The sequence below is a fragment of the Aulostomus chinensis genome, chromosome 2, assembly GCF_037954235.1.
Source record: "Aulostomus chinensis isolate RoL2024-O1b breed Wild chromosome 2, RoL_Achi_v1.0, whole genome shotgun sequence".
Classification (NCBI taxonomy): domain Eukaryota; kingdom Metazoa; phylum Chordata; class Actinopteri; order Syngnathiformes; family Aulostomidae; genus Aulostomus; species Aulostomus chinensis.
This window is the reverse complement of record NC_141321.1, coordinates 4,508,582-4,533,604: the sequence shown is the minus strand read 5'-3', so window position 1 is coordinate 4,533,604 and position 25,023 is coordinate 4,508,582. Positions and strand designations below refer to the sequence as shown.

Here is a 25,023-nt window from a genome sequence, read left to right as displayed (position 1 = left end):
ATCTATAACTACCTGTTCTCCTACACCTCCCAGAATGTTGGCCGCTCACAGAGCAGGCATAAACTTGTCGGAGTCAGCTCCTGGCTCCATGTGTAGGTGGGGAGTGAAACAGTGATAAAGATAGTAAGAGCAAGAGAGTGAGTTTTTCCTCTCGAAAACAAGTGAGAGTCCACAGCATGTCTAGTGGCTGCTTGTCGTTCTGCTCTGTTGATGCGACTGTCAGCAGAACAACTGCTGTTTGTGCCTCTTTTACAACAGATTTCTGCCAGCATGGTTGTTGTGTAGTGAAAACACTTGGCTGTGGATGGAACCTCTTGCTCTGTAATTCAAAATGTGATAAAACTGCAACAACGTGCTTTACATAAGTTATTGATTTACATGCCTGAAGTATTACGTAACATTGTAAACCTGAGCATATGTGTGTTCCTAAAGGGTCGTTCCACCGCAAGCCTCCAAAACAGCTTCAGTCTCTGCAACTCTCCCGGACAGACCAATCTGGAGAGCAGGATGTCACATCAAGTCCAGTTCGATTTCCTGTTCAGCCTCCTGTAATGTGCGCAAATCTTCCTGTCCTGGGTGGAAGCATCTGCATTTGCTCGTTTTCTCCATTCAATACCATCATTTACACCCACAGTGGGAGTCAGTTTATACTCACGGTCATTTTATGGGCTTCAGCTGCTGCTGCTGAACTGGTAAGTCCCATTCATACAGTATGAATAGAGGTGACAAAATATTATAAACAGATAGCCAGTAGGAACCAGTGTACCTCAACAGTACAACACAATACAGCCTTCAAGGAGGGAGGGTGTACAGCTGGATGGTTGTGTTATGCCCAACAGGAAACCTCTTGGTGGTTTTAATGTTTCGGCTGATCAGCTTCACCACATTTGGTTGCTGTCAAGTTCAGTATTCAAGACTTATGGCTTACTAAGGCCATCAGACCACACCCTCAAAGGGTCTGGTTTGTTTATTCACACACGGTGTCACAAAGTGTAGACAAATTTAGATGGAAATGGGCAATACCAGCAAAAATATTTATAAGGTAAAATCCAAAAGTTTAGAAAAAAGGTCTGGTGGAAATGGGCATGAGCTATATCAGTCTCCTTAACATTAAATAAGGAGCATCGTGACAAAAATGTCGTCTCCCTTGATTGCTCAGTTAATGAGTCATTAGCTCCAACTTGACAAAGGTCAAGCAGCAAATCATGCAGAACTCATAAGACGGCAGAAACAGTGGTACATTAGTGTCTCACGTGCATCGTGTCAGGAAGACACTGTGCAGCAGAGTCAAGATCATCTTCTTTTTTTTTTTTTTGCAATTTGAAACCCTGGACATTAGTAAAAGTGAGTAAAAAGCTCCAACTGAAAGCCCCCCATCTGCGTGTTGGAGCCATGAGAGGAACAAAATCAGAGCGTCATTCGAGATGTGCCTATGGATTTCAGGCGACCTCGCTATTCTCACCATGTGATGGTTGTTTACAGAGAGTGTGCACTTGACAAAGTGACAGTGTGAAAGTGTGCAAATTTGTTGCAACTTCTCTCTTGAACTGCACCAAGTCCACTGAACTGGGTGTGTGAAAGCCACATCAGCGCTGCACCTGAGCAGATCTAGGGTCTGGGTTCAAGGGTCTCAGCCTGTCAGAGCCTTTAATAAAATGATGATTCTCTAAAGGGAGTCTGGACCAGAGGAATGACAGCAAATCATCCCAGAGGACACAGGAGCACCGCGCTGATCTGCCCGTCATGTGACCCCTGACGTTGGTTTATTAGCAGGGTGAAACCCGGTGCGACTGTGAGCCAGTGAGGTTGAGCGTGAGCCAGCTGCTTCAGCTGAATGTGCTGGCGGGTCGAACTTCCGTTCATCACATGAGCAAGTGGCGAACCAAGAAGGTTATGAGTGAATTTGTTTCAAATCACAGTGTCACTGAGCTTAGAGACGACGTGGATTTCACCGGATGCTGCACTTCAGAGTTCGTAACCATTTTTTTTGGGACGTTTTGCTGCAGGTAGTCATTGGTGGCGGTGGGTCGCTATTATTTCCAAACGAAACATACGTAGCCGGCTCTTTCTGCATTCTAAAGCCAGATAGAAGTAAAGCAGGAGGGAAAAACTGGACTGTGAGGTTTTGTTTTCACAAAGCAGAAAATCCTCAGGAATTACATTTGAATGGACTGAAATATTGTGGACAAACACAAATACTGTCTCTCATCATTTGCAACTGTAAATACTTCTTTTGGGAACACAGATGCATTTTGGAAGGAGCAGGATCCAAACCCTCAACGGCTGCACTGAAAACTCGGCCACTCACTGACAAAAGTGTTTCTTGGAGCGGGCCCGGTACCGGTCCTGTCAAAAACTAAAAAAAAACCCAATGTCCACAAGTCCAGATCACAGGACGTTTCATGTATGAAGTGTCCCGCTCCTGCCTGACACATCCCACCGAGAGGAAAAGCCTCAAAATTGACGAACTCACCAAATGATTTGGACCAGAACAAACAAAAAGACACTGCTGCTCCCCCACAAACACTGCGAGCCCCGGACCCCGCTACAGTCATGTGGCAGTTACATAAACATCACATCCCAAGTATGATCCAAAACAGAGAGCATGTGAACCGATTACATCCAGCTTCTCCCTTCATGTGTACAAATGAATTCTGTTGAGCAGTGTTGAGGTTTCATGCACTTCCTGTTTGAGACGCGATCACTGTTTTCTATCTTGGTTGCTCCTTTCTACAGCAGAAAGTTGCTTCTGCATCACACAGAGAAATTAAGCTTCTCTTCACCTCAGCAAGGAGACGTAGGCGATATCTAGGCCACGGCTGATCACCTCACACCACAGTTGGTTGCTCCAAGTCTGACTAACACCCTGATGCGATCTGCATTCTGCCTGGGCTGCCTCCCTTTATGAAGCACTCCTGCTAATGAAGCGCTTCACTGGAGTGGCAGTGGAGGACCCGTGGGACGGCCTTTCATAAACGCCTGCCTGAATAAGGCTCTTTTGTATCTTAGGCGTAGGTTATGAGTCAATCATGCCAGCGAGGAAGCGTTTGGTGCCGCTGGGGTTTTTCTCCTAGGGATGGCTTTGCTCGTGAGCCATCACAGACACAAACACACGAGTACACATGTGGATGCAAACATGTAATAGCACCTTAAATATTTACAGGCACACATGCAAACCCTTGTGGTTCCTTTGCGATTGCTCATCTCATTATCATTGCTTTAGACTCATCATCCACTTATATTTTTCTCGATTTTTTTTCCTATAACGTAGAATATATTTTGCTACACTATCATAGAGTAGAGCAGCAAATGGAGAGCTTAATTTTTTTCAAACGTGCAACGTAGCATCTTGGACCTCTGTCAGGATGGAGGATTGTTGGGGAATCTCAGAGAAGAAGCCCAAGCTTGTTCTCAAACTTGACATTTTCCAACTCCCACAATCTAGTTCAGCATCTACCTGCTTCATGACAAGAAGCTGGGGACCACACAGACACGGTGGAGGTTCCCCACTCACTCTCACTCTTCTCTAAACACTGCTCAACGGAAACAATTCCAGTGCTCGCCCCAAAGACATTTGCAATCCCCGGTTGCAACTGCCTTTGACCATTTTGCAGTGTTACCATGGTAACAAATGAGACCACGACAATGTTGTGCTACTAAAAATGTGTTTCTTGCACTGAAATCTGAAATCTATCTCCTACAATCATGCAAATAGCAGTGAAGTAGTTTTTCTTTTTACTCTACCTGAAATGGACTCTGGCTGTTGTAGTTCTTCACCTCTTTGTCGGCTCCACGAACAAGCAGCACTCTTGCACAGTTATCCTAGCAAGGGAAGAGAGAAAAAATGTGAAAATAAAGCTGAGGAAGTGAAGGAGACAACACTGAAATTCTTTCATACTCCTACTTTGGTCAGGAGGCTGTGAGACTTCCACTGACATTAGAGAAATTGTCCAGAGCAACAAAAGTCAGCTGAGCAGGAAGTGATCAGAGTGGCCGAATATCTGAACATCCCAGCAGGGAAAGAGGAAAGACCAGAGAACATCTACTACCTACATCAGGAATGGAGCCTCACTCGCTGTTAAGTGTGTATCTATTGCTCCACTCCAAAGAAAGAGGGAGTGAGAGTGAGAGAAATAGAGAGACAGAGAGAAGAACAGAGAGATGGAGAGTGCTGAGGGGTTTGAATCTGCTGCACAAATCGCCCACAAAGTGCTCAACCACGCATGTACTGTGCACACACACATGAATATAAATACTTTTTTTAGATCCACAATAAGCTATTGAGAGTTGAGAAATCACTCACACAGGGATACTGATACACAGCCATAATCACAACCATGTCAGCATGTAAAGGAAATCTGCATTTAGACATTTCATTGTAGAATTGCGTGGGGACTAATTTTACTCATCTGGACGGTAGCGATTCTGCATTTTTTCCCTATAAAACCACATTTACTGAGAAGCTGGGAAATGTGTGACATCTCTCAGTGCTATGAAATGAAGCTGGAGGTAACAAATAATTCAGAAATCTCTGGGTTGCGTGATGATCATCCAAGACGTGGCGGCTTACACATCGCAGAGTCTCAATTCAAGAGCGTTCTCCTTGTGTTGTGAGCCTATAAGTAGAATTAATTATCATAACTGACAATGATTATTTTTTACTCAAACAGACGCTAGAGTTACGTCACATGAATGTCAGTGGAATAATAGAATAATTCCAAAAATAGCTTCTGGACAAATGCACTGTTTCCTTTGCAGAATGCAGCTTTTTAAGGAAATTATGAAGGTGTACATTTGTGATTTTCTTTGAGAGGTTCCTGTCTTCAGAGAGAACCAGCAGCCTGTGGCTGGTTTTTGTCTTCTCATAGAACGTATTGACAACAGGGAAAGTTTAAATGGTGGCAGCCGTGGCCTCTAGGAATCCAATATTTATATCCAAGCTCACACGTCATAGGTAGAAGACCACGGTCCTTTCAACGCAGAAACAGTGCAACCCTTCTTCCAACGATCCAAACTCTTGTCTGGATTCACAGAGCATCTCTGTTCGAAGCTGTTCTCAGCTTGAATGAAGGAGTGAAAAGCACGGCTGGCTGTGGGACGAGGGATGAGAGGTGACCGCTGACCTTTGGCCCCAGGGTTCAGGGCCAGGGGGTTCAAGTGACTGTCAATTCTGAGCACTTTTGGTGCAAAGTATAAAGCTGGTGTTATTCCTCACTGATCCCATCAGAAACCCACCACCAACAAAGGGTTAAGTCTCTCATAACTTTCTCTCCTCCTCACTTTGCGGCAGTCAGGTGTCTGGACTTTCTGCGGTTTCCTAAAACAACGGGATACTGTAGTTTTTGTACTGCGTGCTTTCATCGGCATGCACTGCAGTGGTGTGTACCACAGTGGAGCTCTGTGACTGAATGGGATACAGCAGGATCTGGATTCCGTTTTTGTTATGCTAATTTGAAGCTATTTAGAAGGAGGAAGATAGAATATTTCCCACCATGTATGGAGGTCACACAGCAGCATGCAGCCCCAGCAAGGCTACTTGAGGGCCCTCAGGAAGCTGCAACTTTTGAACAAAAACCATGGACAGTCGAAGCAAATGAGGACTGTAATGTAGCTCCTGGCTGAGGCACAATCAGGAAACAGTATCAGGAAATTATGATCCTCCTCCTCCTCCTCCTCCTCCTCCTCCTCCTCCTCCTCCTCCTCCTCATCATCATCAGTATCGCCATCTACCCAAGATCAACATGCTGATAATGATTCAGCAACAGTGCAAATATGACAGTGGATGGATGTTCTTTACCTGACACAATGTTTCTGCACTGATTTACCATCATGGATGTGCACACTCTACTTTTCCAATAATCTGAAAAGGAAGGCACTAATATATCCAGTACCAGGACCCCTCTGGGGACTCTCCCAGCTGCAGTCGTCCTGCATCAAAGCCTTGAATCCACGAGACTGATAAATAACATGAAGGAGCTTCACGCATTACGTCTCTCATGGGATGAAAGGAACCCCGATCCTGCAGGCTGTGTACCGAGACCAGCAAACTGCCCAAGATGAGCATGTGGCCTGTAAGGAGACTGTTGAAGAGACGGTGGTGTTGTGCCAACTCAACCAGGTCAAGAGATTCATTCAGAGATGTGACAATTAATCCAGCCGAAGAAAGGCTTTCGGCCTGTGAGGCCTACCACCTCTCTCTGGAGCCTGCATTTGAGTGACCACATGTTCTTGAAACGAGGGTCATAAAAAAGGGCTCTCACTCTGACCATTGACCCCCCCTCTGAACTTGTGCTTGCTTGACCGGAAGTTGGCGTGATGCACCGCTATTGGCTGAGAGCCAGTACCATCCCACGCGAAGTGACATCATCTGCCTCCTCACAAAAATCTTCCGCGCTAAAAAGGTTCTACCTCTTTGGTGCTTTTCAAGCTCTTCGGTTCCCTTTAACCTCTTCGGTTCTCCTCGGCTCTCCTCTTCGGACCCCGAGCTGGCAGTGCAGCGAGAGCAGAGACCCCGCAAAGGACACCCCCCCCCCGTCTACTCGTCCAGAGAAGTCACCGTCGAGCCATGCAATCCGTGTCACCTTTCCTCCGAACCGAGCCGACCCGCGCTCTGGATCAAGGGAGATCGAATCCCTTACCGCTCCCCCGGGTCAAGTAAAGATTCCTTTAACTAGGCATTTTCTGGGCAGAGAAATAGCGTAGTGTGTTTGTGTGATGTCATGAATGCTCTGTTTATGTGACGAAGTCCTGTGATTAGCAGATACTATTACACAGCATTATACGGTATTGATTGAGGTTAGTTATTATTAACCGTGACCTTCCAAGAAGGTGTTACCTGTTATTAGTTCTGCACAATCCTGAACAAGTGTGTTAACACACGCATTTTTGGGTTTACCTCTGTCCTTGCCTCTCTCTCTCTCTTCCGCTAAGCGCTCAGCTTAATAATTAACACTCCACATTTATACCTCCACGGTGCTAACTAGCCTAGCTGCTAGCCTAGCTGCTAGCCTAGCTGCTAGCCCCGCTGCGACGCTAACTGGTTGCTAGGCAACCAGGCACCCCCCTCCCCTCCTCACTCTCTTCCATATACACACACACATTCCCTCACTCACACACACACACACACGTTCACACGTTTACACACACACACGCTCACACACACATTGTCACTTGTGTCTTTTGGTTAGATAACCGTTATACCAACGTGTTGCTGATTGATGGATGCACTGTGTCAATAAACCCATTTTATTATCAGAGAGAAGTCGTAGTGTCTTTGTGTACCAACTTGTGGTCACGTGTCTCAGCAACAGCAGCGCTGTGATCTCCTCCAACATCAGAGCCGTCCCAGGTAGTTGATGTCACAGGATATTGACTGTTAGTGGATCAACTCTGTTAGAGACTGGTAACTGTTACAAGTTTGGTCGTGGTTTAGTTTCCCTGAACTCATCAGGGTGGTGCCCCGAATAGTTAGTATTTAATATTAATTAGTAACTTATTTAGTAATTGATAATTATATTCATAATTATCCATTATCATTCATTTGGACCAATTCGCTCTTCAGCGCTCAACAGTGGGGGGATGTAGCACGTTAATGACCAGCTGTATGCCTCCGCCATGCTTGCCTGGTACGATGCATCTTTCTTTTAAGACAATATAGAAGAACACAACAAAACACAAAGTTAAAAGCGCCGAAGGACAAGAGTTAATTCAAGGAACCTTAAGACACCACAATGCTCTCAGGCACAACACTGCAACTGATGGTGTTCAGATGCTGACACACGATTGTTCAACATTCGCAGTGGAATAAGGAGGACGTGTTGTTCGTGTCTTCTTCAGGCCAGTGGGACTTTGTTGCGTGGGCCTCATGGCAGTGCCTGGAGGGGCTGATGGAGGGCATGAGCAGGGGTCATCCTGGATCAGGGTAGCTGTCCTGATCCCTGACCAGGTACACAGAGGGGGATTTCACGTTGACCCGATTATTGTCCTGACCCTATTAATTATCGTGCGTTTGGCGGTGAGGGAGTCTGACCAGGATGAAGCGTGCAGACTCAGTTTCCCACTGGACAACCCAACACAGTGGACAAACACCTGAATGTTGTCTAGTCAAGTCAACTTTGTTACGCCTCCCAGTCAGAAAGGACTCGTACATGTACTCATATATTCAGACGTTCTTTTTTAAAGAGAAAATTAAATGTTAATGAAGGACTCGTTTTCAGGGTCACTGCAGATTCTCCTCTTAACCTCCACCTTGAGATGTTGTTGTTTCACATCCAGAGCCACAAAACCAGGTGGTAATTTATTTTTGCATAATAAAGGAACAGTTTGAAAAGTCTGGTCACATTTAACCACAAGCACTTCGATAAGGGGAAAACAAACACAGCAGAAAGGCTCGTCGCAGCCTGGTGTGGATTCAGCTAAAATATCTGCCTCATACTTGTGATTATGACCACTATTGCCCACCAAAAGTGAGAATTGTTTTGAATGATGGATAATAAAAACAAATGATCTGTTTTAATCAGAATTTTGTTTGAATTTAGACCATGATATTGATCATATTCCCCTACAGCATGTTGTTCTGCACTTGTTCCCTTTGGCTGGAGATTTTTAACATCTAGATTTATATTTGTATGTGCTCTCACTCATAATATGTAAACACACACGCACGCACGCACACTCTTCCACCCACTGCTTACCTGGTTATATAGAGCACAGATGTGAAGAGCCGAGTTTCCTGAGGCGTTCTGGGCACTCATATCTGCTCCATAGAACAGCAGATGCTCCAGGTGCTGCACATGTCCATGACGACAAGCCTGGGCGTGCGCGCGCACACACACACACACACACACACCAAGAAATTCAAAGTCAACTCAAGCCTTGAACGCCTTCAATGACAGTAGGCAGTAGTTGCAGTAAGAAGTTTTCACCACTAGATGTCAATGTTGCTACAAAGGAGGTAAAGCCAGGAGTACCCTCTGTTTGAACCCAGCCTTACAGCCTTAACAAGACTGAGGGATGACTCTGTGTGTGTGTGTGTGTGTGTGTGTGTGTGTGTGTGTGTGTGTGTGTGTGTGTGTGTGTGTGTGTGCAGGCAGAGCTTACAGATAACGAGAGAGAAACTCAAACATTAATCAGAAAACATTACAGGTCGATGTGACACATTAACAAATACTGGCTGAGCAGTTGGTTCTTGCTTTTATGTGACGTATGCGAGTCAGCTGTTTAGAGGACGGAGGATTCATTTGAAATCATTCAATTTCAGAGACTGAGAGGTTTGTGATGGATGACCTGTTGCTGCTTCTCAACCAAAGACGTGAAAATGATCCAAGCGGAGGAACCAGCTATGTTACAAAGGTCCGTTAGCACCCTTAACCACAACCATCCCGTTTAAAGTGTCTGAGGCTTTTTGTCTCACCTCTACAAGCTAAAGCCATATTTCACCCAATGTGATTTATTTATCAGGTTTATTTATCTTCTTTAGATGTCTTGAATTCATGAAGAACTTTTTCTGCTGCGTGACTTCTTGTCTCATCAAGAGTTTGATCCACTCTAGCCTGGGGGCTGAAGACAGCAAACGACAGCAAAACGATACTAAACATGCATTTACAAGCTCAGTTGTCTTCAATTGTCTGGTACAATCCAAGTCTTCTGAAACCAACTGTAAGCACAATCCTCCACAAACACTTTCATTTGGGATAAAAGTAAACACAACACCTCTGCCTCTACCGACCGCAGCTTGAGCGTGACCATGCACCTGTGTTTAAACTTGCTAGTTCCCTCTCTGGCCAGGACTCCCCTCCACGGTCACACCTCATGGCATGTAAACATCAAGCAGAGGCGTCTGACCCATGAATGAGTGGTCAGGAGGAAGAGGGACCCAAATGCAGAGAGCCAGGCTGGATCTCAAAGCCGCCCCATTGCTTCGGCTGCAGTAAACGTGTTCATTTCAGAATGTATCATGGATTTATATTCCTCCTCTTGAGATACATGCAGCCCTCCACCTCCCTATGTTGGTGATTGGTCTTCTTGTGGTGGCTCCGCCCCTTTAAGGTCCAGGGAGGGAACGCTGGCTTGATGAAGCGAGCTGATAACCGTCATCATGATTCGGCTGATCCTTGACTGTGGTTGTTTGCTAAACCACAGATTGAATGTGGTAAGTAGGTCCTGCTTCTTAGTCCAGGCCCGAGACGTTTCCAGTGAAAACACAACCTTCAGTTCTGGACTGAACAAACAGCAGCCATTGGGCTGTGTGCCGTGGGGCCTGGCAGCTGATGGTTATCACGTTTGAAATGGGACAGTTGGGGGAAACACTGATTTTTCAACTCAACAGTGAGAGAGATACATGCGATCTGATAACATTGATGGCCTGGACACACACACACACACACAACTATGTATGGAGGCGTTCGTGGTGGTGTCATGCTGCAGGGTGGCTCTCCTCAGAAGGCTTTATCTCTTCACTTGGGAAACAGCTGCCAAGACAGACGCTCACGCTCAGTCTGGCTGTGTGTCTATGTGTGCTTTGCTAATGCTTCCCCAACACAAGCTGCTCCACAGAACCAAAAACACATCTGTGCAAACCAGCAGACCTCTTAAATCTAAGGGGATGTTCTTGTGTACCTGGTGGACCTCGTGCCAGCCGTTCTCGTCCTGGCAGCATACAGAGGCATGGTGGTTCAACAGGAGCTCACAGCATCCCGGGTCACCTCCCACGACCACGCTGTGGTACAGAGGGGTCAGACCACGGCTGTCCTTGTAGTCTGGAGACGCTCCCAACTCCAGCAGTGCCTGAAGGAAAAAGGGATGCGTATCACTAAGCAAGGTGAGTCATGGTGTTCGTGAGGCTCTTATGGTGCTGACTCGGCAACTGTGAAAAAAACTGTGTATCTAATAAAAAGTTATCATAACATAATGGGTTGCATATTAAAGCCCTTGACATTCCACCCTCGTGGGCTGGTGGGAGGGAGGCATCTCTGCATGCTCTGTCTGCAGCACAGGCTACTTGTGATTGGCTCTTCGTAACTTTAGGACGGATAAATAATCACGCATTTTAGACTGAAAATACTGTCAGACCAAGTGGATCGAATTTCAATTGCATGATTCGATTGCTATTTTCTAGGTGAGGAAGTCACCGCAGCATCGGCCAGGCTGGTAGCCCTACTTGCAGGCAGCCCTCTGCTTACTTGAATGTCGAGAAATCATCTCTTTGTGTGGCTTTGACAGACGTTCTAAATGGACCGCGTGACTCAAAGTGTGAAGATGGCACCAGTCGCTCTGCGGGGGTTCCAGTACGTGACGTTCTACACAGTCCATCCACTCTTGTCTGTCTTGTTGTGCTCATTGTTTGAATTATGGTGTATTAAATTGCTCCTTTTCAAGCAGGTAGTATTTGTTCAGGTTTTTTGAATTTCCTCGGTGTGGGTTCACTATTTAAGAGACTGTATATTGCTTCCTGCACTTTGTTGGTTTTCTTCCTCAATTTAGTTTTGTCCTGAACCTGTTTGCTTTTCACTTATTTTCATTTATGCAACATGTTAAAAAAATTCATTCATTCTTCCAACGTTTGACACTTAAACGCTACGAAGTGATTTAATCTGCAGCAAAAGTCAGGAAAACTCATTAAAACACCATAGCTGGTAAACATAATACTTGATGAGATGAAGGCTAAAAACACCAATTATGCAAGTGGTTGTTCAGACAGCGCCAGTCCACCTGAGGGGTCTGACTCTGCGTGCTGTCGCTCATCCGGAGTAACAGACAGCTGAAGCTGACACTTGATTGGAAGAGCCAGAAGCACCCTCCTTTCATCACCTCATTACGCTGCAAGTGAAAGATGTGTGCGCAGCCACGTTTGATGTTGCTCATGTTGCATGAAGGTTGTCAAGCTCTTCGAATCAAGCTCAGCTTTGACTCTGACTTCAAGAAATCCAGCCATGATGCAGGTGTAAGCGGGTGTGAGTCAGTGACGAAGGGGGTGTGACAGGTTCTTTTACCGTGAGTGCAACCTGGTTCTTGGAGCGCGCAGCTTTGTGGAGGGCAGTCATGCCGTCTTTGGCTCTGTAGTCCAGGTGAGCTCCTCCATTCTTCAGCACCTTGATCAACTCCACTACATTGTCCAGATGAGCGGCAAACGTGAGTGGACTCTCTGGAGAAGCACGGTCACACAGAAGTCATTGCAATAGAAAGTACACAGCCTGCTAATGATAAAGGCATATTCCGCAATTTTGCTTTTCACACAGTTGAGTCAAATTCTGGTTGTTTCTGAAAAAAAATCCCTCAACACTTTGAGATGTAAACGGTAATTTGACTAAGCTCGAGTAAAACGGTGGACTCCAGGGACCGAGCGTCTGTCCACTTGTAGCAATCCTCCTGGGAAAACTTTGCTTTGTTGCCCTTTTCCTGTTGGCACTGCTGAGTTGCGTGCTGGAGATCATTCAGTCGTATGATGCTGATGTTAAGTAAGCAGCCACGTGAGCAGGAAAGCGACCCTTTTCTTTGCTGTTATCTGCGTATCGGTCTGGATTTACTTTTGTATTTCTTTCACAACAGCAGCACAGAACAGAACTTGCAGTTTTTAGTGAACTTCCTTCACACAGTTGTTTCCCGAACCACTTAAGAGGCATGGCCGGACCTCTTCTCTTGTCGTGGTTATTTCAGAGATAGTCACATGTGACATGCCAAGCTGCACTGACACAAGGTGGTCTGACTGCTGAGTGGGCTTGTCCTTTTCCCCCACACCCCCGTTCATTACAATGGCATTTGGGGTTTTTTCTATTTGGGGGAAGTCTATAACCATGATTACAGGAATGGAAGCCACATGTGACAGCACACGTGCCTCCATCAAGCTACACCTTTTCAGGTATATATTTGAGGGTGTTCAAAAGCTGTGCAGGGAATGAAGCTCAGACAAAACAAGGCATAGCAGCAATTACAACAGGGAACCCCCTGGACCCTGATCTGCCTGTGTGCAGATGCAAGCCACAGGAGGAGTGCTTTATTACAATTCTTCATCACATGAGAAGCTTTTGCTGGACAGCTGGATAGAAGAGTAAGAACACGGTAGCAGGAGCCTTCATCTGCAGAACCCACTCCCACAGGAGGGGGGCATTCATTTAACAACAACTCTCACAGCCCATTAAGATAAGCACAATTCTCTGGTTAATAACCCTTCCTCCTCTCAGCCTCACCTTCAGCTGCCTCAGCAGACCTGTTCTTCTGATAAAGCTGTGCTAAGTGCACCTGCTCCACTGAGACGCCTTTGACAAATTCATAAAACGCTTATAAGGAAGCTGTCAGCCTGACTGCTCAGTTCAAGTCAAAAGCACCGAAGTTGTAAATGTTTATTCGAAGCTTCAAAATACAAATCTTTTTGATTCTTAAATTTGGGAGGCTAATCTAAATGTGAGAATGTCCGTTCATCCACTGTGTAGGTCGCTTCTCCTGTCACAGAGGAGTGGACCAATCCCAGCTGTCACTGGGCGAGAGGCGGGGTCACCCTGGACAGGTTGCCAGTCCGGCACTGGGCTGCTTCCTTGAGACAGATGGCCAATTACACTTTCATTCATACCTACGAGCAATGCAGGGTCCAATTCTCCTTTATTCACTCATAATTTTGGACTGGAGGAAGCCAGACTACCCAGAGGGAACCTACACATCAAAGCCGACACAGAACCGTCTTGCGGCCACAGTGCTGACCACTATGTCGCCACGCCAGGAAAACACTGTTGTACTAAAAGGATCCTCCTCAAGAAACACAGCTGTTAACCCAGCTCAGCGCTCCTCCTCCTCCATGCAGGGAGTCAAAACCTTGACAGTCACTCATTCAGCTGGATTCTCCTCCAAAACCCAACATGAGTGACCAGTGTTGCTGATGCATGAGCCAAGTCCACCCTCTTCCTCGTGTAGTCCTTCCTTCATTCACTTAATAAACTACGTGGACACGAATTATTTTGCTTCATCATTAAAAGGAAATATAAATCCCCCAAACTTTACTTGGACTCCTTGCCTTCTGATTTTTCAACCTGCCTTAAAGCCAGTGTGAGTGGATGAGGTGCTTCCTGTCTTTTTTGGGTGTGTAACATTCAATGGCCCTGAAAGAAGTCAATCGTCTTGACAAAGCTGTCACTGAAATGTAGCAGACTGAGTTTGGGTACAATCTCTGGGAGCGGCAGTCAAGGCAGCATGGAGGACAGTGATAGTGTTTCGTTGGACGCAAATGACCACATTTTGTGTTACCATCACTGCTGACCAGAGCAGAGCCCATGAATATCTGTGTCTACTGCAGGGTCACATGGCCTGGGGCTGAAAGCCGGCTACAGCTGCTCCAACTGCAGGAAAAAGCAGGGCATTATTTGGTGTTAGTGAGTTTTTGGGTTAGCGGGCGTGGGGCTGTCGTCTTGTGCTGCTCAGGCCACGACACAGGGCGGGGGGGCACCCAGCTCTGTAAGGCTGTACTTAATCTGACCTGTAAAATGCCCTTTTTACAATAAATCCTGCTAAATTTAGCAATTTAAATGGAGCTCATTTTAGTCTCTGGGAATGAAACCTGCTCCTGTCGCTACAACTCCCTGATCCAGAAAAAGCAGACTCTTGTGGTGATCTCCAGACCACCTGGAGTCCAGTGTTTGGAGCGCTTTTGGGCTTCATCTACTATCGTGTCAACCACTCTGGTAAGACGGCAGTCGTCAGTGGTTGCAGTATTCAGCTGACTATATCAACCCTCTGCCCTCAACATGATCAACACAGTCGGCTTCCTGTTTGTACCTGAACCCTCAGAGCAGCCGTATGGAATCCAGGTGTCCAACCTGAATGTCTGTGTGGTCTCTCCTCCAGTGCTGGACCCTTTCCAGACCTGAACGGCCACTACCTCGTCTTTGTAATGTTTACATGGATCTTCTCACCACTGGTCAAATTGATCCTGCAGGCTTAACGACCCTCAGTAATCAACTCCCTGTGCTACTTGCAACTTCTGCACCTACACTCAGTTGCACCGAACCTGGACACTCAGCATCAGACGAAACACAGGCATAGCATGTAGATGGTGAAACAACGAGCCGGAAGTCTCCCACCTTGCCTGGCGTGAGAGTGTTCTGGAGTACCAGTACATGCTGTCTGCCACAATTAATTAGTACTAAAGAAATGAACAGATATTTCTTGTCAACTCTGAGACTAAACTTTCAAAGGCTCCTTCTGTTGGCTGTGCATCTTTCACTGCTCGGGACTTTTCCCCAAATATACCTGAGGCAAATCTGCAGCTACCTCAGCTGACCCTCAGCCCGAACCCTCCAACCCTCAGATCTGAGCAATGCTAAGACGAATTCTGCAGAGGCTTGTCAAATATTGCATCTGCCTCAAAGACGACTGCCTCTCAGTTGAGGCCCACTTTAACTCGTCGTCTAGCTGTGTGTGACTGTAAGGACATCCTCTGAGCGACCCTCTGACCGCCCGCCAGGTCGCACTGATCTGAAAAGGTGTGTAAACCATCTCAGATCAGACGGGAGATTTGATCGTAGCCTCCACGACCGTCATGAATGTGTACATGAATGCTGAGATCCGTGTGGGAATGACCTCACGGGCTTTGCTGTTGTACGCTTGTCTGATAAATGAGGGCCACTGTGAGAGTTTTATATTTAGAATGACAGAGGACCTTTACTGGTACTGTACTTGGCATAAATTGGGATTATTGATGGTCAGATTGTGGGAATGGGACTCTGGGGAAAGGAATAACTGCTTACTCCACTTTTTCTTTGTTTCAGCTTTTGTGTTTCATCTATGAATGCCAGCATTTGCTTAAAAAAAAACAGGGCAAAGAAAAAAAGAAAAGAAAAACTGAATACATAAAAATCCAAACGTTCATGTGTGTGTGTGTCCTTCACAGTCAGCGTGATGTCCTGGTCTGCTTGTGTTTGTTGTTGATGCTCGCGTGCTGGGAAGCAGCCTCACCACCAGTCTCGCTGTCATGGTAGTTGGGATCGAAGCCTCTTTCCAACATCTTCATCACTTTGTCCACCTGATTATGCTGGATGAGGTCCATGAACTTCCTCAGATTGGCCTGCGCAGCCACAGAAGAGAAAAAGCTTTTACAGTGAGAAGAAAGAACACAAAGTGGTGGCATTGAAAAAGAAAAGGACAGGATAGGGCCTCTAAGCTGTAGAGCGACTGAAATAGAGGCTGAGGGAGGTGCAGGCGCTTAAGCATACCTGAGGGTGAAAGGTGTGTTCAGGAATGGGAAACGGAGGGAGACTTGCTGCTATAATATGAGGCAGAATAAAAGGGTACTGAAACTGGGAAGCCCAGGAGGGGAGATGACAGGATTCAGAGTGTGGCGAGTGCTGAGTGGAATGGAAGCTCTTTTCTGTTCTGTTCCTGTCTGTTTCTTTCCAGGCCGCAGGATAAAAATAGATAAGAGAGCAGCTCCCCAAAGGAGAGGAGGAGAAAATGAAAGAGAAGAATGAGATAGCAAAAGACGATCAAGACAATGGGTAGCAATAAAATAACAGATAGGAGGAAAAGCAGGCGCATGGGTGGGAATGAGGCTAAAGGGTCGAGAGACTTCATCACTTTGTTGTCACTGTTCAGGTCCTGATCCAAATCCAGGTTCACTACAAAGTCCTGGCCAGTTCAGTAGAAGAAGGTACCTTGATATGGTTCGTCTGTGTGAGACATTCTGGTCATTTGTGCAAACATAAAACCTGTTTTGAAAGAAAGAAAGAAGGTACATCTCTGGTCTTGCAGATCCATGCTCAGATGCTTTGGTTGCCTTTCTTTTAGTAGCTGCTTTGTTTCTTGTGAATCTCATGTCCTCACCACTTCATCAATGTGATCGCATTAATCACAGCCTTCATTTCATTGATTATCTGATTATCTTTGATGTGTTTTTATAACGACAACAACAAAAGGTACAGATCCACACCAAAGTCAGACCATTTCATTTTAATACATTTCATATTAAACTGTGAATAATGACTTACTCGTTTGCTCTGATAAAGTGGGTCAGATCAGATGAACACCATTTCTATCATCCCTATTTTCAAACTGTGAATGTTGCAAGCCAGCCAATCAGACCCCCGTACCTGAGGATGGCGCCGTTATCGTCAGAACCACAGCCCATTCCAGCAAAACTAGCAACAACTGACTGAGGATGAAACGGCTACAGAAATACAGGTCATACCTTCATGTTCGGGGCCACCACCACTGAAGGAACATGTTGGGGGGGGGCTAAACCAGGGGTGAAAGTGGCTTAAAAGTCTTGCCGGAACTTTGGACGTGCGTTAAAAAAAAAGCACACGGCCAAAGGGTGCGCGCCGCCGCTGAAGTTTTACGGTTTTTAATTGGTTGTGGGTGATTTTTATGACAGTTTTCGGGTGTCTGTTCCCCACACGGCTGCAGCCCCCACAGCCCCGCCCTTCCCGCGCGACCCCTGGAAATGCTTTGAAAACTGCTTTGTGCAGTCACTGCCCTCTCCAGTGCTGACAACAGGGAACAGGCAGACATGGAAACACAGATCATCAATGTCACTCCATGATTTATTTAGCAAAGTATCAGTTCACACTTTACAGAGAGAGACACGACACAGAACGTGGAAAATTTCAAGAACAGTCACTAATTTGGTTTTGCCCTCCATTTTGTTTTCTTTCTCTTTTTTTCGTTCTGTGAAAGCAGAACAGTGTGGTTTTAACCAATCAGAACTAACAATGCTAGTAACGTGACCCAGGTGTCCGTCTGTCAGCCAACCAGAAACGCCTCGCATGCGGACATGCGCTCATGGGCACGACTCCGAGTCAAGGCGGTTTCACACAGAACGCGCAAGGCGCAGGCTCCATTCATTGTGTATGTGGGCGCGCTGTGACGTCACATGACCGCAAACCAAGCCCAGCAACTCGGCAGCGCTGCGCGTGCTTGCGCCCCACCCCACACAGCGCACCGTGTCGGCCGCGTTCAGTGTGAAACCGCCTCCAGACGTCGTTCTCTTTATTTAATAGGGGATTTTGACAGCTCCCTTCTCCTCCTTTTTTAAACGGAACTCTGTTTCGGCCGTGAATATTTTACGGGAACTGTGTTCCGGCCCGTTCCGACTCACTTTCACCCCTGGGATAAACTCTCCGCGCTTTATTCAGAAAGGATGCACCAGATATCACAATTGCAACTACACCATCATTCCAGATCCAGTAGATAGACTTAGAAAATCCGAGCTGAAAGACTTCAAAATTGCATAAACTAAAAGATTCAACTAAGTAATATTCAACATTTTTATTAGTTTCCTAATTTCCATCCATCCATCCATCATCCATCCATCCATCCATCCCTCCATCATCCATCCCTCCATCTTCTCCCTCTTCTCCTGTTGAGGGTGGTGGGGGTGGAGCCTCTCCCAGCAGCCTTCCCCCTGGACAGGTCACCAGTCCATGGCAGGGCCAACACATAGAGACAGACAACCATTGGCTCTCCCAGCCACGCCTACGGTCAATTTAGAGTCTGGATTAACCTGGTCCCTCTTGATGTCTTTGGACTGTGGAGGAAGCTGGAGTACCAGAGAGAACCCAGCAGGAACAGGGAGAACATGCAGACTCACCCAGAAAGACCCCGTGCACCAGCCGGGGCTCCACCCACAACCTTCTTGCTGGGGGGCCACAGTGAGGACCACTGCTCCACCGGGCCGCCTTAGTTTCCTAATTTTACAACTGAATGATCAAGAGAGTGACAGTGCGTTCATATAAATTCAGCCTTGGCTGATCTAAACAGAGCTCGACCATATGGTGTGCTGCTGTTTAGACATCCACCTTGATGTGTGTGTGTGTGTGTGTGTGTGTGTGTGTGTGTGTGTGTGTGTGTGTGTGTGTGTGTGTGTGTGTGTGTGTGTGAGAGTGAGTGTAGTTGCCCTGGTGAATCTGAGAATGGTGGCCTCTCTCTCAGTCTTCTCTGAAACAGGGTGCGAGGCTGACAGCTGATTGGTTGAATCAGAGGGAGCTCCAACCAACCACAGAACACCAGACTGCACTGGCAAACAGGATTCGCTCCAGATGGTTCGATCAGGCCAAAGATGAGAAACAATTTTATATCCTAAATAAATCTTTATCAGAAAATAATATGAAACAAGTTCTGAAATTCCACATGAACATAAACATGTTTGCAAGGGTGTATTCATCTGCCGACTCCACCTTTATTCAGCTTTTGTCTTTTATGCTTTTCAGTTTTTCCTCCTTCCTTTCCAGGCCTGTCCCCTCTCCTGTATTGAATTTGGGTGTAGAACTACAGCAGCTGTCAGACAGTTTCCTAGTCTACAGAGAGTTGCCAGAAACACTTATTCTTTGGCTGCGCTACAGGACTACAGTAGCTATGGGACAGCAGCCCAGAGCGAGCCGTCCTCAGTCATGCAGAGGGTAAAAATCTTCAAATTACTGTATCAATTTACTGTGACTCATGAGGGAGGAACAGAAATGGAACGAAGGAGGGGTCAAATGTTGGAACTGGCAAGACAAAAGAGACAAGCAGCAAACACTCCTACCTTAACGACTAACTAACCCTTCTGGTCTGAGCCTGGCGCCACCCACTGCAATTTTGAAAAACAGTTAAAAGGTCAACACTGCTGGAACTAGCAGGGAGGGGCTGAGGAAGCTGCAGGGCAGGAAGGCGGCGGACCTCTCCTCCATAAGCATGTGGTGCAAACATCCCTGTATTCAAGCTTGTCCCACTGAACAGTCTATTTCTCTTCCATGCGAGAGTCAGAGGGATGAAAGGTTCCGTCTGCTGTTGAGACGAGGAGGAGAAGAACAGTTGCCTCACAACCGAAGTTGTCTGAAGCTGGACCAAGGTGCAGAGAGCCTGGGAGCCATCTTAGAGCAACAAAGGTGCATTGTTCACAAGTGGATCTCGATCACACGAAACAGCAATGGTTCTGTCAACCACACTGGGCCAGATTCACACCTGTTTGGAGCTGAACCCTGGTGTTGGAGGTGGAGGGTGTTGGACCTGCATGAATGCCCCAGCCACAGCTGGAGAACATGTGGGTCACCAACGAAACTCAGTTGCTAACGTACAGACTCGATAGATGAGACCAGTCCAGCTGAGACCTGATCAAAAATCCCATTCATTCATTACACCGCTCACACGCAGCTGATGCGATGCTGAGCCTCAGACCACTCAAGGCACACGCGGTCACACGCATTCATCACTCGTTTCTAACACTGCTGTGAGATGGGGAGGATGGAGGGAGGGAGGGAGGGAGGGAGGGAGGGAGGAGGGGTACATGTCATCACAGTTAGCAAAACTAAAAGTGAGAATGCTCAGAACCATTTAAACTATTGTTGGTTAACAGGCACCAAACCTGCTCCCTGTCAGTGGGAAAGACCTTTCAGAATCATTTTTAACAGGATCTTCTACCTCTGGTAGACGAGGCTGTTTGCTCTGGAGCAGTAAGAGGGCCAAACAACTCCCCATCATCTGCAAGTAAGGGGAGGGGCGAGCTCTTGGTTGGCAATGACAGCTGGCTTCATGACATCACCTGCTCCTGTGTCAGCCAACAGCCTCATTCAATTGCAGGAGCCATGTTTCAACAAGTGAAGGGCAGTTGCTCTGCATATGTTTGACCCAAAGAGTAGAAATCAGGTATTTGTACTAAAATGTCAGCATCTGAGGCTGCGTCAATCACAAGCAGAGCGGCAGAAACACAAAATTCTGGTTTCATCTGAAAAGGCTGGTTTAGTTCCCCATAAATGAACCAATGAGGATCCGTTTTTATTCAAGGTTGGTAGCACCTTTTTTGAGAAGCATTCCTGCGGTGGGTGGCACAGTAACACCTTCCTCTTGAATTTATTTGAATTTAAAATCAGAAATGGAAAAAAAAACTTGCTTGTTGACGACCCTGTTTCTGTGAGGTTGGTCATTTCAGGGAGAAAATCCTCTGGCACACCCAAAAAAAAGGTTCCAGATTACTGAATCTTTTTTGAGTGTATTTTTTATCCACTCGCTGAATTTCATACAAGCTCAGGAAGTGAATGATGCCTGCTGTCTGTGAGTTAGAAGCAGGAATAAACATGTCTAGGTGATGTGGTGTTGATTGCTGCATTTGCATAACCACTTCCTGTAAACAGTCAGACTTGGAACATAAATCCTTCCTCTGTTTGAAGGCCACTGAATGTTTTAGAACCCTGAATTTAGTTTAAATGGAAATGACTTGTCATTTTGTGTGTATCTGTGTTTCATGGAGGAATCCTTACCTTCGTATGAAGTTTGGCAATCTGCTTCTCATCCATATTGGGTTGCCTGTAGACACGGCTCTTATAGCGGAACTGTGGGGTCAGACAAGACAAATTATTTTTAAAAAAAAGGACCACAGCAAAACAGCAGGTCTAGCAAAGCTCCTGTTCTTTTATATTTTATTCCACCCATCCATCCATCCATCCTACTGCTTATCCTGTTAAGGGTCCGAGGGAGCTGGCGAGAGGCAGGGTTCAACCTGGACGGGTCACCAGTCCATGACAGGGCCAACACATAGAGACAGACAACCATTGGCTCTCCCAGCCACGCCTATGGTCAATTTAGAGTCTGGATTAACCTGGTCCCTCTTGATGTCTTTGGACTGTGGAGGAAGCTGGAGTACCAGAGAGAACCCAGCAGGAACAGGGAGAACATGGAGACTCACCCAGAAAGACCCCGTGCTGCAGCCGGGGCTCCACCCACAACCTTCTTGCTGGGGGGCCACAGTGAAGACCACTGCTCCACCTGCGCCCATATTTCATTCCAACTAAATAAAATTAGATTTGGAAACAAAGAACCTTTTCCTCAACATTCTCAGTCATGGATTGTTTGCAGCTCAGAAAAAATCCTGACAGAAATTGTTCCTCTACAGGAAGAGAACTGCCTGGGGATCAAGCCCAAGATGCCACAAAAACAGTGAAAAAAGTGTCACAAAACCCCGTGAAATGACTAGTTTCATGGTCAGGATTTAATCCAAAATGAGAATTAGAGTCAAGCTACAGTCAATTTAAATGGCTGGCCTTTTCTGCCCTCTAGAGTCACAGAGAGGTCTTGCTCAGGTGACCTATTTGTGAGTGCTTGTCAGGCAAAACACACTTTTTGGGAGAGGAATCACATTCTAAGTGTGCCAGGAGTTACTCAGAGGTGGAAGGTTTACGTGCTGAAATGCATCAGGTCCTTGCGTGATGTACAACGATGCTTGTGGCTGAAAACATGCACAAAAATAAAGCCTTTATTTCAATGGCTATTTCATAGTAACGTTCTTAAAACCATTGAGTGTTTACATGTGTTAAAACGGAGCTGAGAAGCAGCAAATATGAGCTTCTTTCAGGGTAAAGCCCTCAGCACAGTTTCCTGGACTAGACTGGTTGAGAACCACTGGCCTTGTTAGCTAAGGTGTGTAGGAGAAACAATTATTAAATAAATGAAAGAAAAGTAAAATTAGTAAGTAAATTTAACTGCCTGTGATGAGCTTCAGACTGGGATCTAAATGCACTTAAGTTTCAGTCATGCAGGGATACTGTGGACGGCAGAGTTAAGACACACAGTGTACCTCCAAACACGGGACACCCTTGCTGATTGGCTGGGGGTACTCCCGGAGGACGCGCTCTTCATCCAGGAACTTGCCATCCCTCCCGCTGCTGGCAGGCTGGAAAAGGCCGTAGTTGAGCACATCCTTCAGGCTCTGATTGAGTGTACACAGGATCCGCTGCTTGGCAACCCAGACTGTTGCATCCGGGTTGAACCGCATGCATTTCTGGAGGGGTTTAGGGAGTAGAGGAGAAATTGAGAATTAGAGAATTAGGGTGATGAATGGGGAGCCGCCTGGCAGGCACAGCAATCAACGCAAGTTCCACCTTCATCTTCCACAATGCAACATCACCGGCTTGTGCTGTGACAGACTTTTCAGTTGGACCTCCAACTTTTGACTGACAGATGCAAATAGGTTGGAACATAAGACTGATGAGAGGGTTTGAGAGGAATCACAGGGACAATGGTGGCCAATTCTCATAGTTCAGACTCATCTAAATTGGCTCTTTAATAACACAAATCCCACCCCAGTTACCACAAACAGCCCCCCTGTGAAACAGTGCCGCCAGGCTGTTTGGAACAATGCTACTGTATATGCTAAATAGTTGTTGAAATGTTATTGACATGACCCTGCTGCTCCTGGCATTGCTCAGTCCTACCTTGCCTGGAGTGAAAAAACACACAATGTAGGATTTTGTGGCCTCGTCTGACTCATGGAGGATTATGGGAGATGCGCTGTGGCATTCAGGAGGTGTCTGTGAGTCAGCTGCATGCGCTGCTCAGCTGGTGATAGGAGCCCCTTCGTCTGTGATAAAGGCTGAGGGATGAGCAGTATGTGAACTTGGCCCCACCGTAATCCTCTCGCCTGGCGTGGTGTGGGCACAGAAGTGAAGAAGACAATAGGAAGACGAAGAGTTGAAAGTGTACAGAAACAGATGTCTGGCATCTGGTGGGGCTGTTTGGACTGATACCACCGTCTTTTCTGCTGCCGGTTTAATGCATTGGCAAATTTCCATCAGCTGCCATTACTGCTTTCTCCTCATCAGGAGCGAAACTTTCAAAAAAAGTTTTACATTTCATGGGAACTGCTTTTCAAAGTAAAGGCCCCTTTGGTATCAATGTAACACGTATCAAAATAATTAGACGCATCAGATGGCGGGTTTGTAAATGAAAAAGTCGCCAATCAAAACTGTTTGGAAAAGCCCAGACGTTTCCAACAAATAGTTGACAGGCGATTGGATGAACCGTCTGTCCGAAACAGGACAACTTCAACCAATCAGATCCCAAACTGGTGTGGAGGAGGAGCAAAAACATCTTCAAACACCTTTAGAGGCATTCCCTGTTCTTCTTTATAAGAAGAAATACCCATGCCACACATGGCATTGATGCTAACCTCCTCTTGAGCAATCTGCCGCTCCTGGCTGTCATCACACAAAAGCCACGCCTGCGTCTCCCCGAGGGACGCTGCACTGGACAACTTTGCACAAAAATATACATTGAAGCCTGGAAAGATGGTTTGCCCATGAAATCGTGAGCTCATAAATCCAGCTGCCTTGCAAACAAAATTCAAGGGAGCCAGTTTGCGATCCTGAATGGAATGAGGCCATCTTTAACATCATTAACCACACCTGTGTTTACCCTGCATGACAACTCCAAACGGCTGCTGTGAAAAGGTCCTCTACACACAGAGCGCACTGAAGTTGCTGCAACACCAGACAGTAAAACCACAAGTCACTCTCCACTGACAACAGTGACCCAATCATATCAAACACAATAAATGGGGCTGAAACAGTGAATGGACTCAATTTATATCGCGCTTTTCTACCTTAGCAGCACTCCAAGCTCTTTACAGTGTCGTCTCATTCACCCGTTCACACACACACTCACACACTGATGGTGGAGGCTGCCATGCAAGGTGCCAACCTACTCATCAGGAGCAATTATGGGTTCAGTATCTTGCTCAAGGACACTTGGACATGGTCACCGGGGTCGAGGATCAAACCAGCGACCCTTTGGTTGCTAGATGGCCACTCTACCCCTGAGCCACGCCGCCCACTCAGATTAGTCTGCTTCACTCCAAACACTTTCACTGAAGGAACCTGGATGTGACCTTTTCTGATGAGTAAATATCATCAACTGCAATCCTGACCGATCCTGTCGGTGTGACGCCAGATTTAATTAATGGAGGAGGTGACACTGCTGTGCCATCTCTCTGAACGTGAAGACAAACATGCTGTTTCGGCTGAGTGGGAGATTATTGAGGTTCCAATACATATGCATTGAATAAATGAGGGTGACCGAATGTCCTAATGTCCCAGTACATGCCCTGTTTTCACGTCCTGTCCTGGTTTGTTTTTTTTGGGGGGGGGGGGGGGGGGGAATATAACATTTGTCTATCCACAGAGAGGAGGCATACTTTAAATGTACTGAAATTATAAGGCATCTTTGAGTAATTAAATCCCTTATGAGGAAAAGGAAAGGAAAATAATGACATCAGGATCTCCCAATGCCTCCAACAAC

The 25,023-nt window shown here is 46.4% G+C and overlaps 1 protein-coding gene across 1 annotated transcript in view; it reads right to left on the bottom strand.

The window, feature by feature from the left end:
- Positions 1–25,023, bottom strand: part of LOC147268842 (SH3 and multiple ankyrin repeat domains protein 2-like) — a 256,844-nt gene that overhangs the window by 150,057 nt on the left and 81,764 nt on the right. Inside the window, exons 3-9 of the mRNA XM_086223330.1 lie at positions 22,526–22,729; positions 21,213–21,284; positions 15,940–16,048; positions 11,991–12,142; positions 10,618–10,785; positions 8,694–8,810; positions 3,745–3,822 (exon numbers count right to left, since the gene is read on the bottom strand). Of these exons, the coding sequence (XP_086079456.1) occupies positions 3,745–3,822; positions 8,694–8,810; positions 10,618–10,785; positions 11,991–12,142; positions 15,940–16,048; positions 21,213–21,284; positions 22,526–22,729 (900 nt within the window). The remainder of the gene's footprint in view (positions 1–3,744; positions 3,823–8,693; positions 8,811–10,617; positions 10,786–11,990; positions 12,143–15,939; positions 16,049–21,212; positions 21,285–22,525; positions 22,730–25,023) is intronic.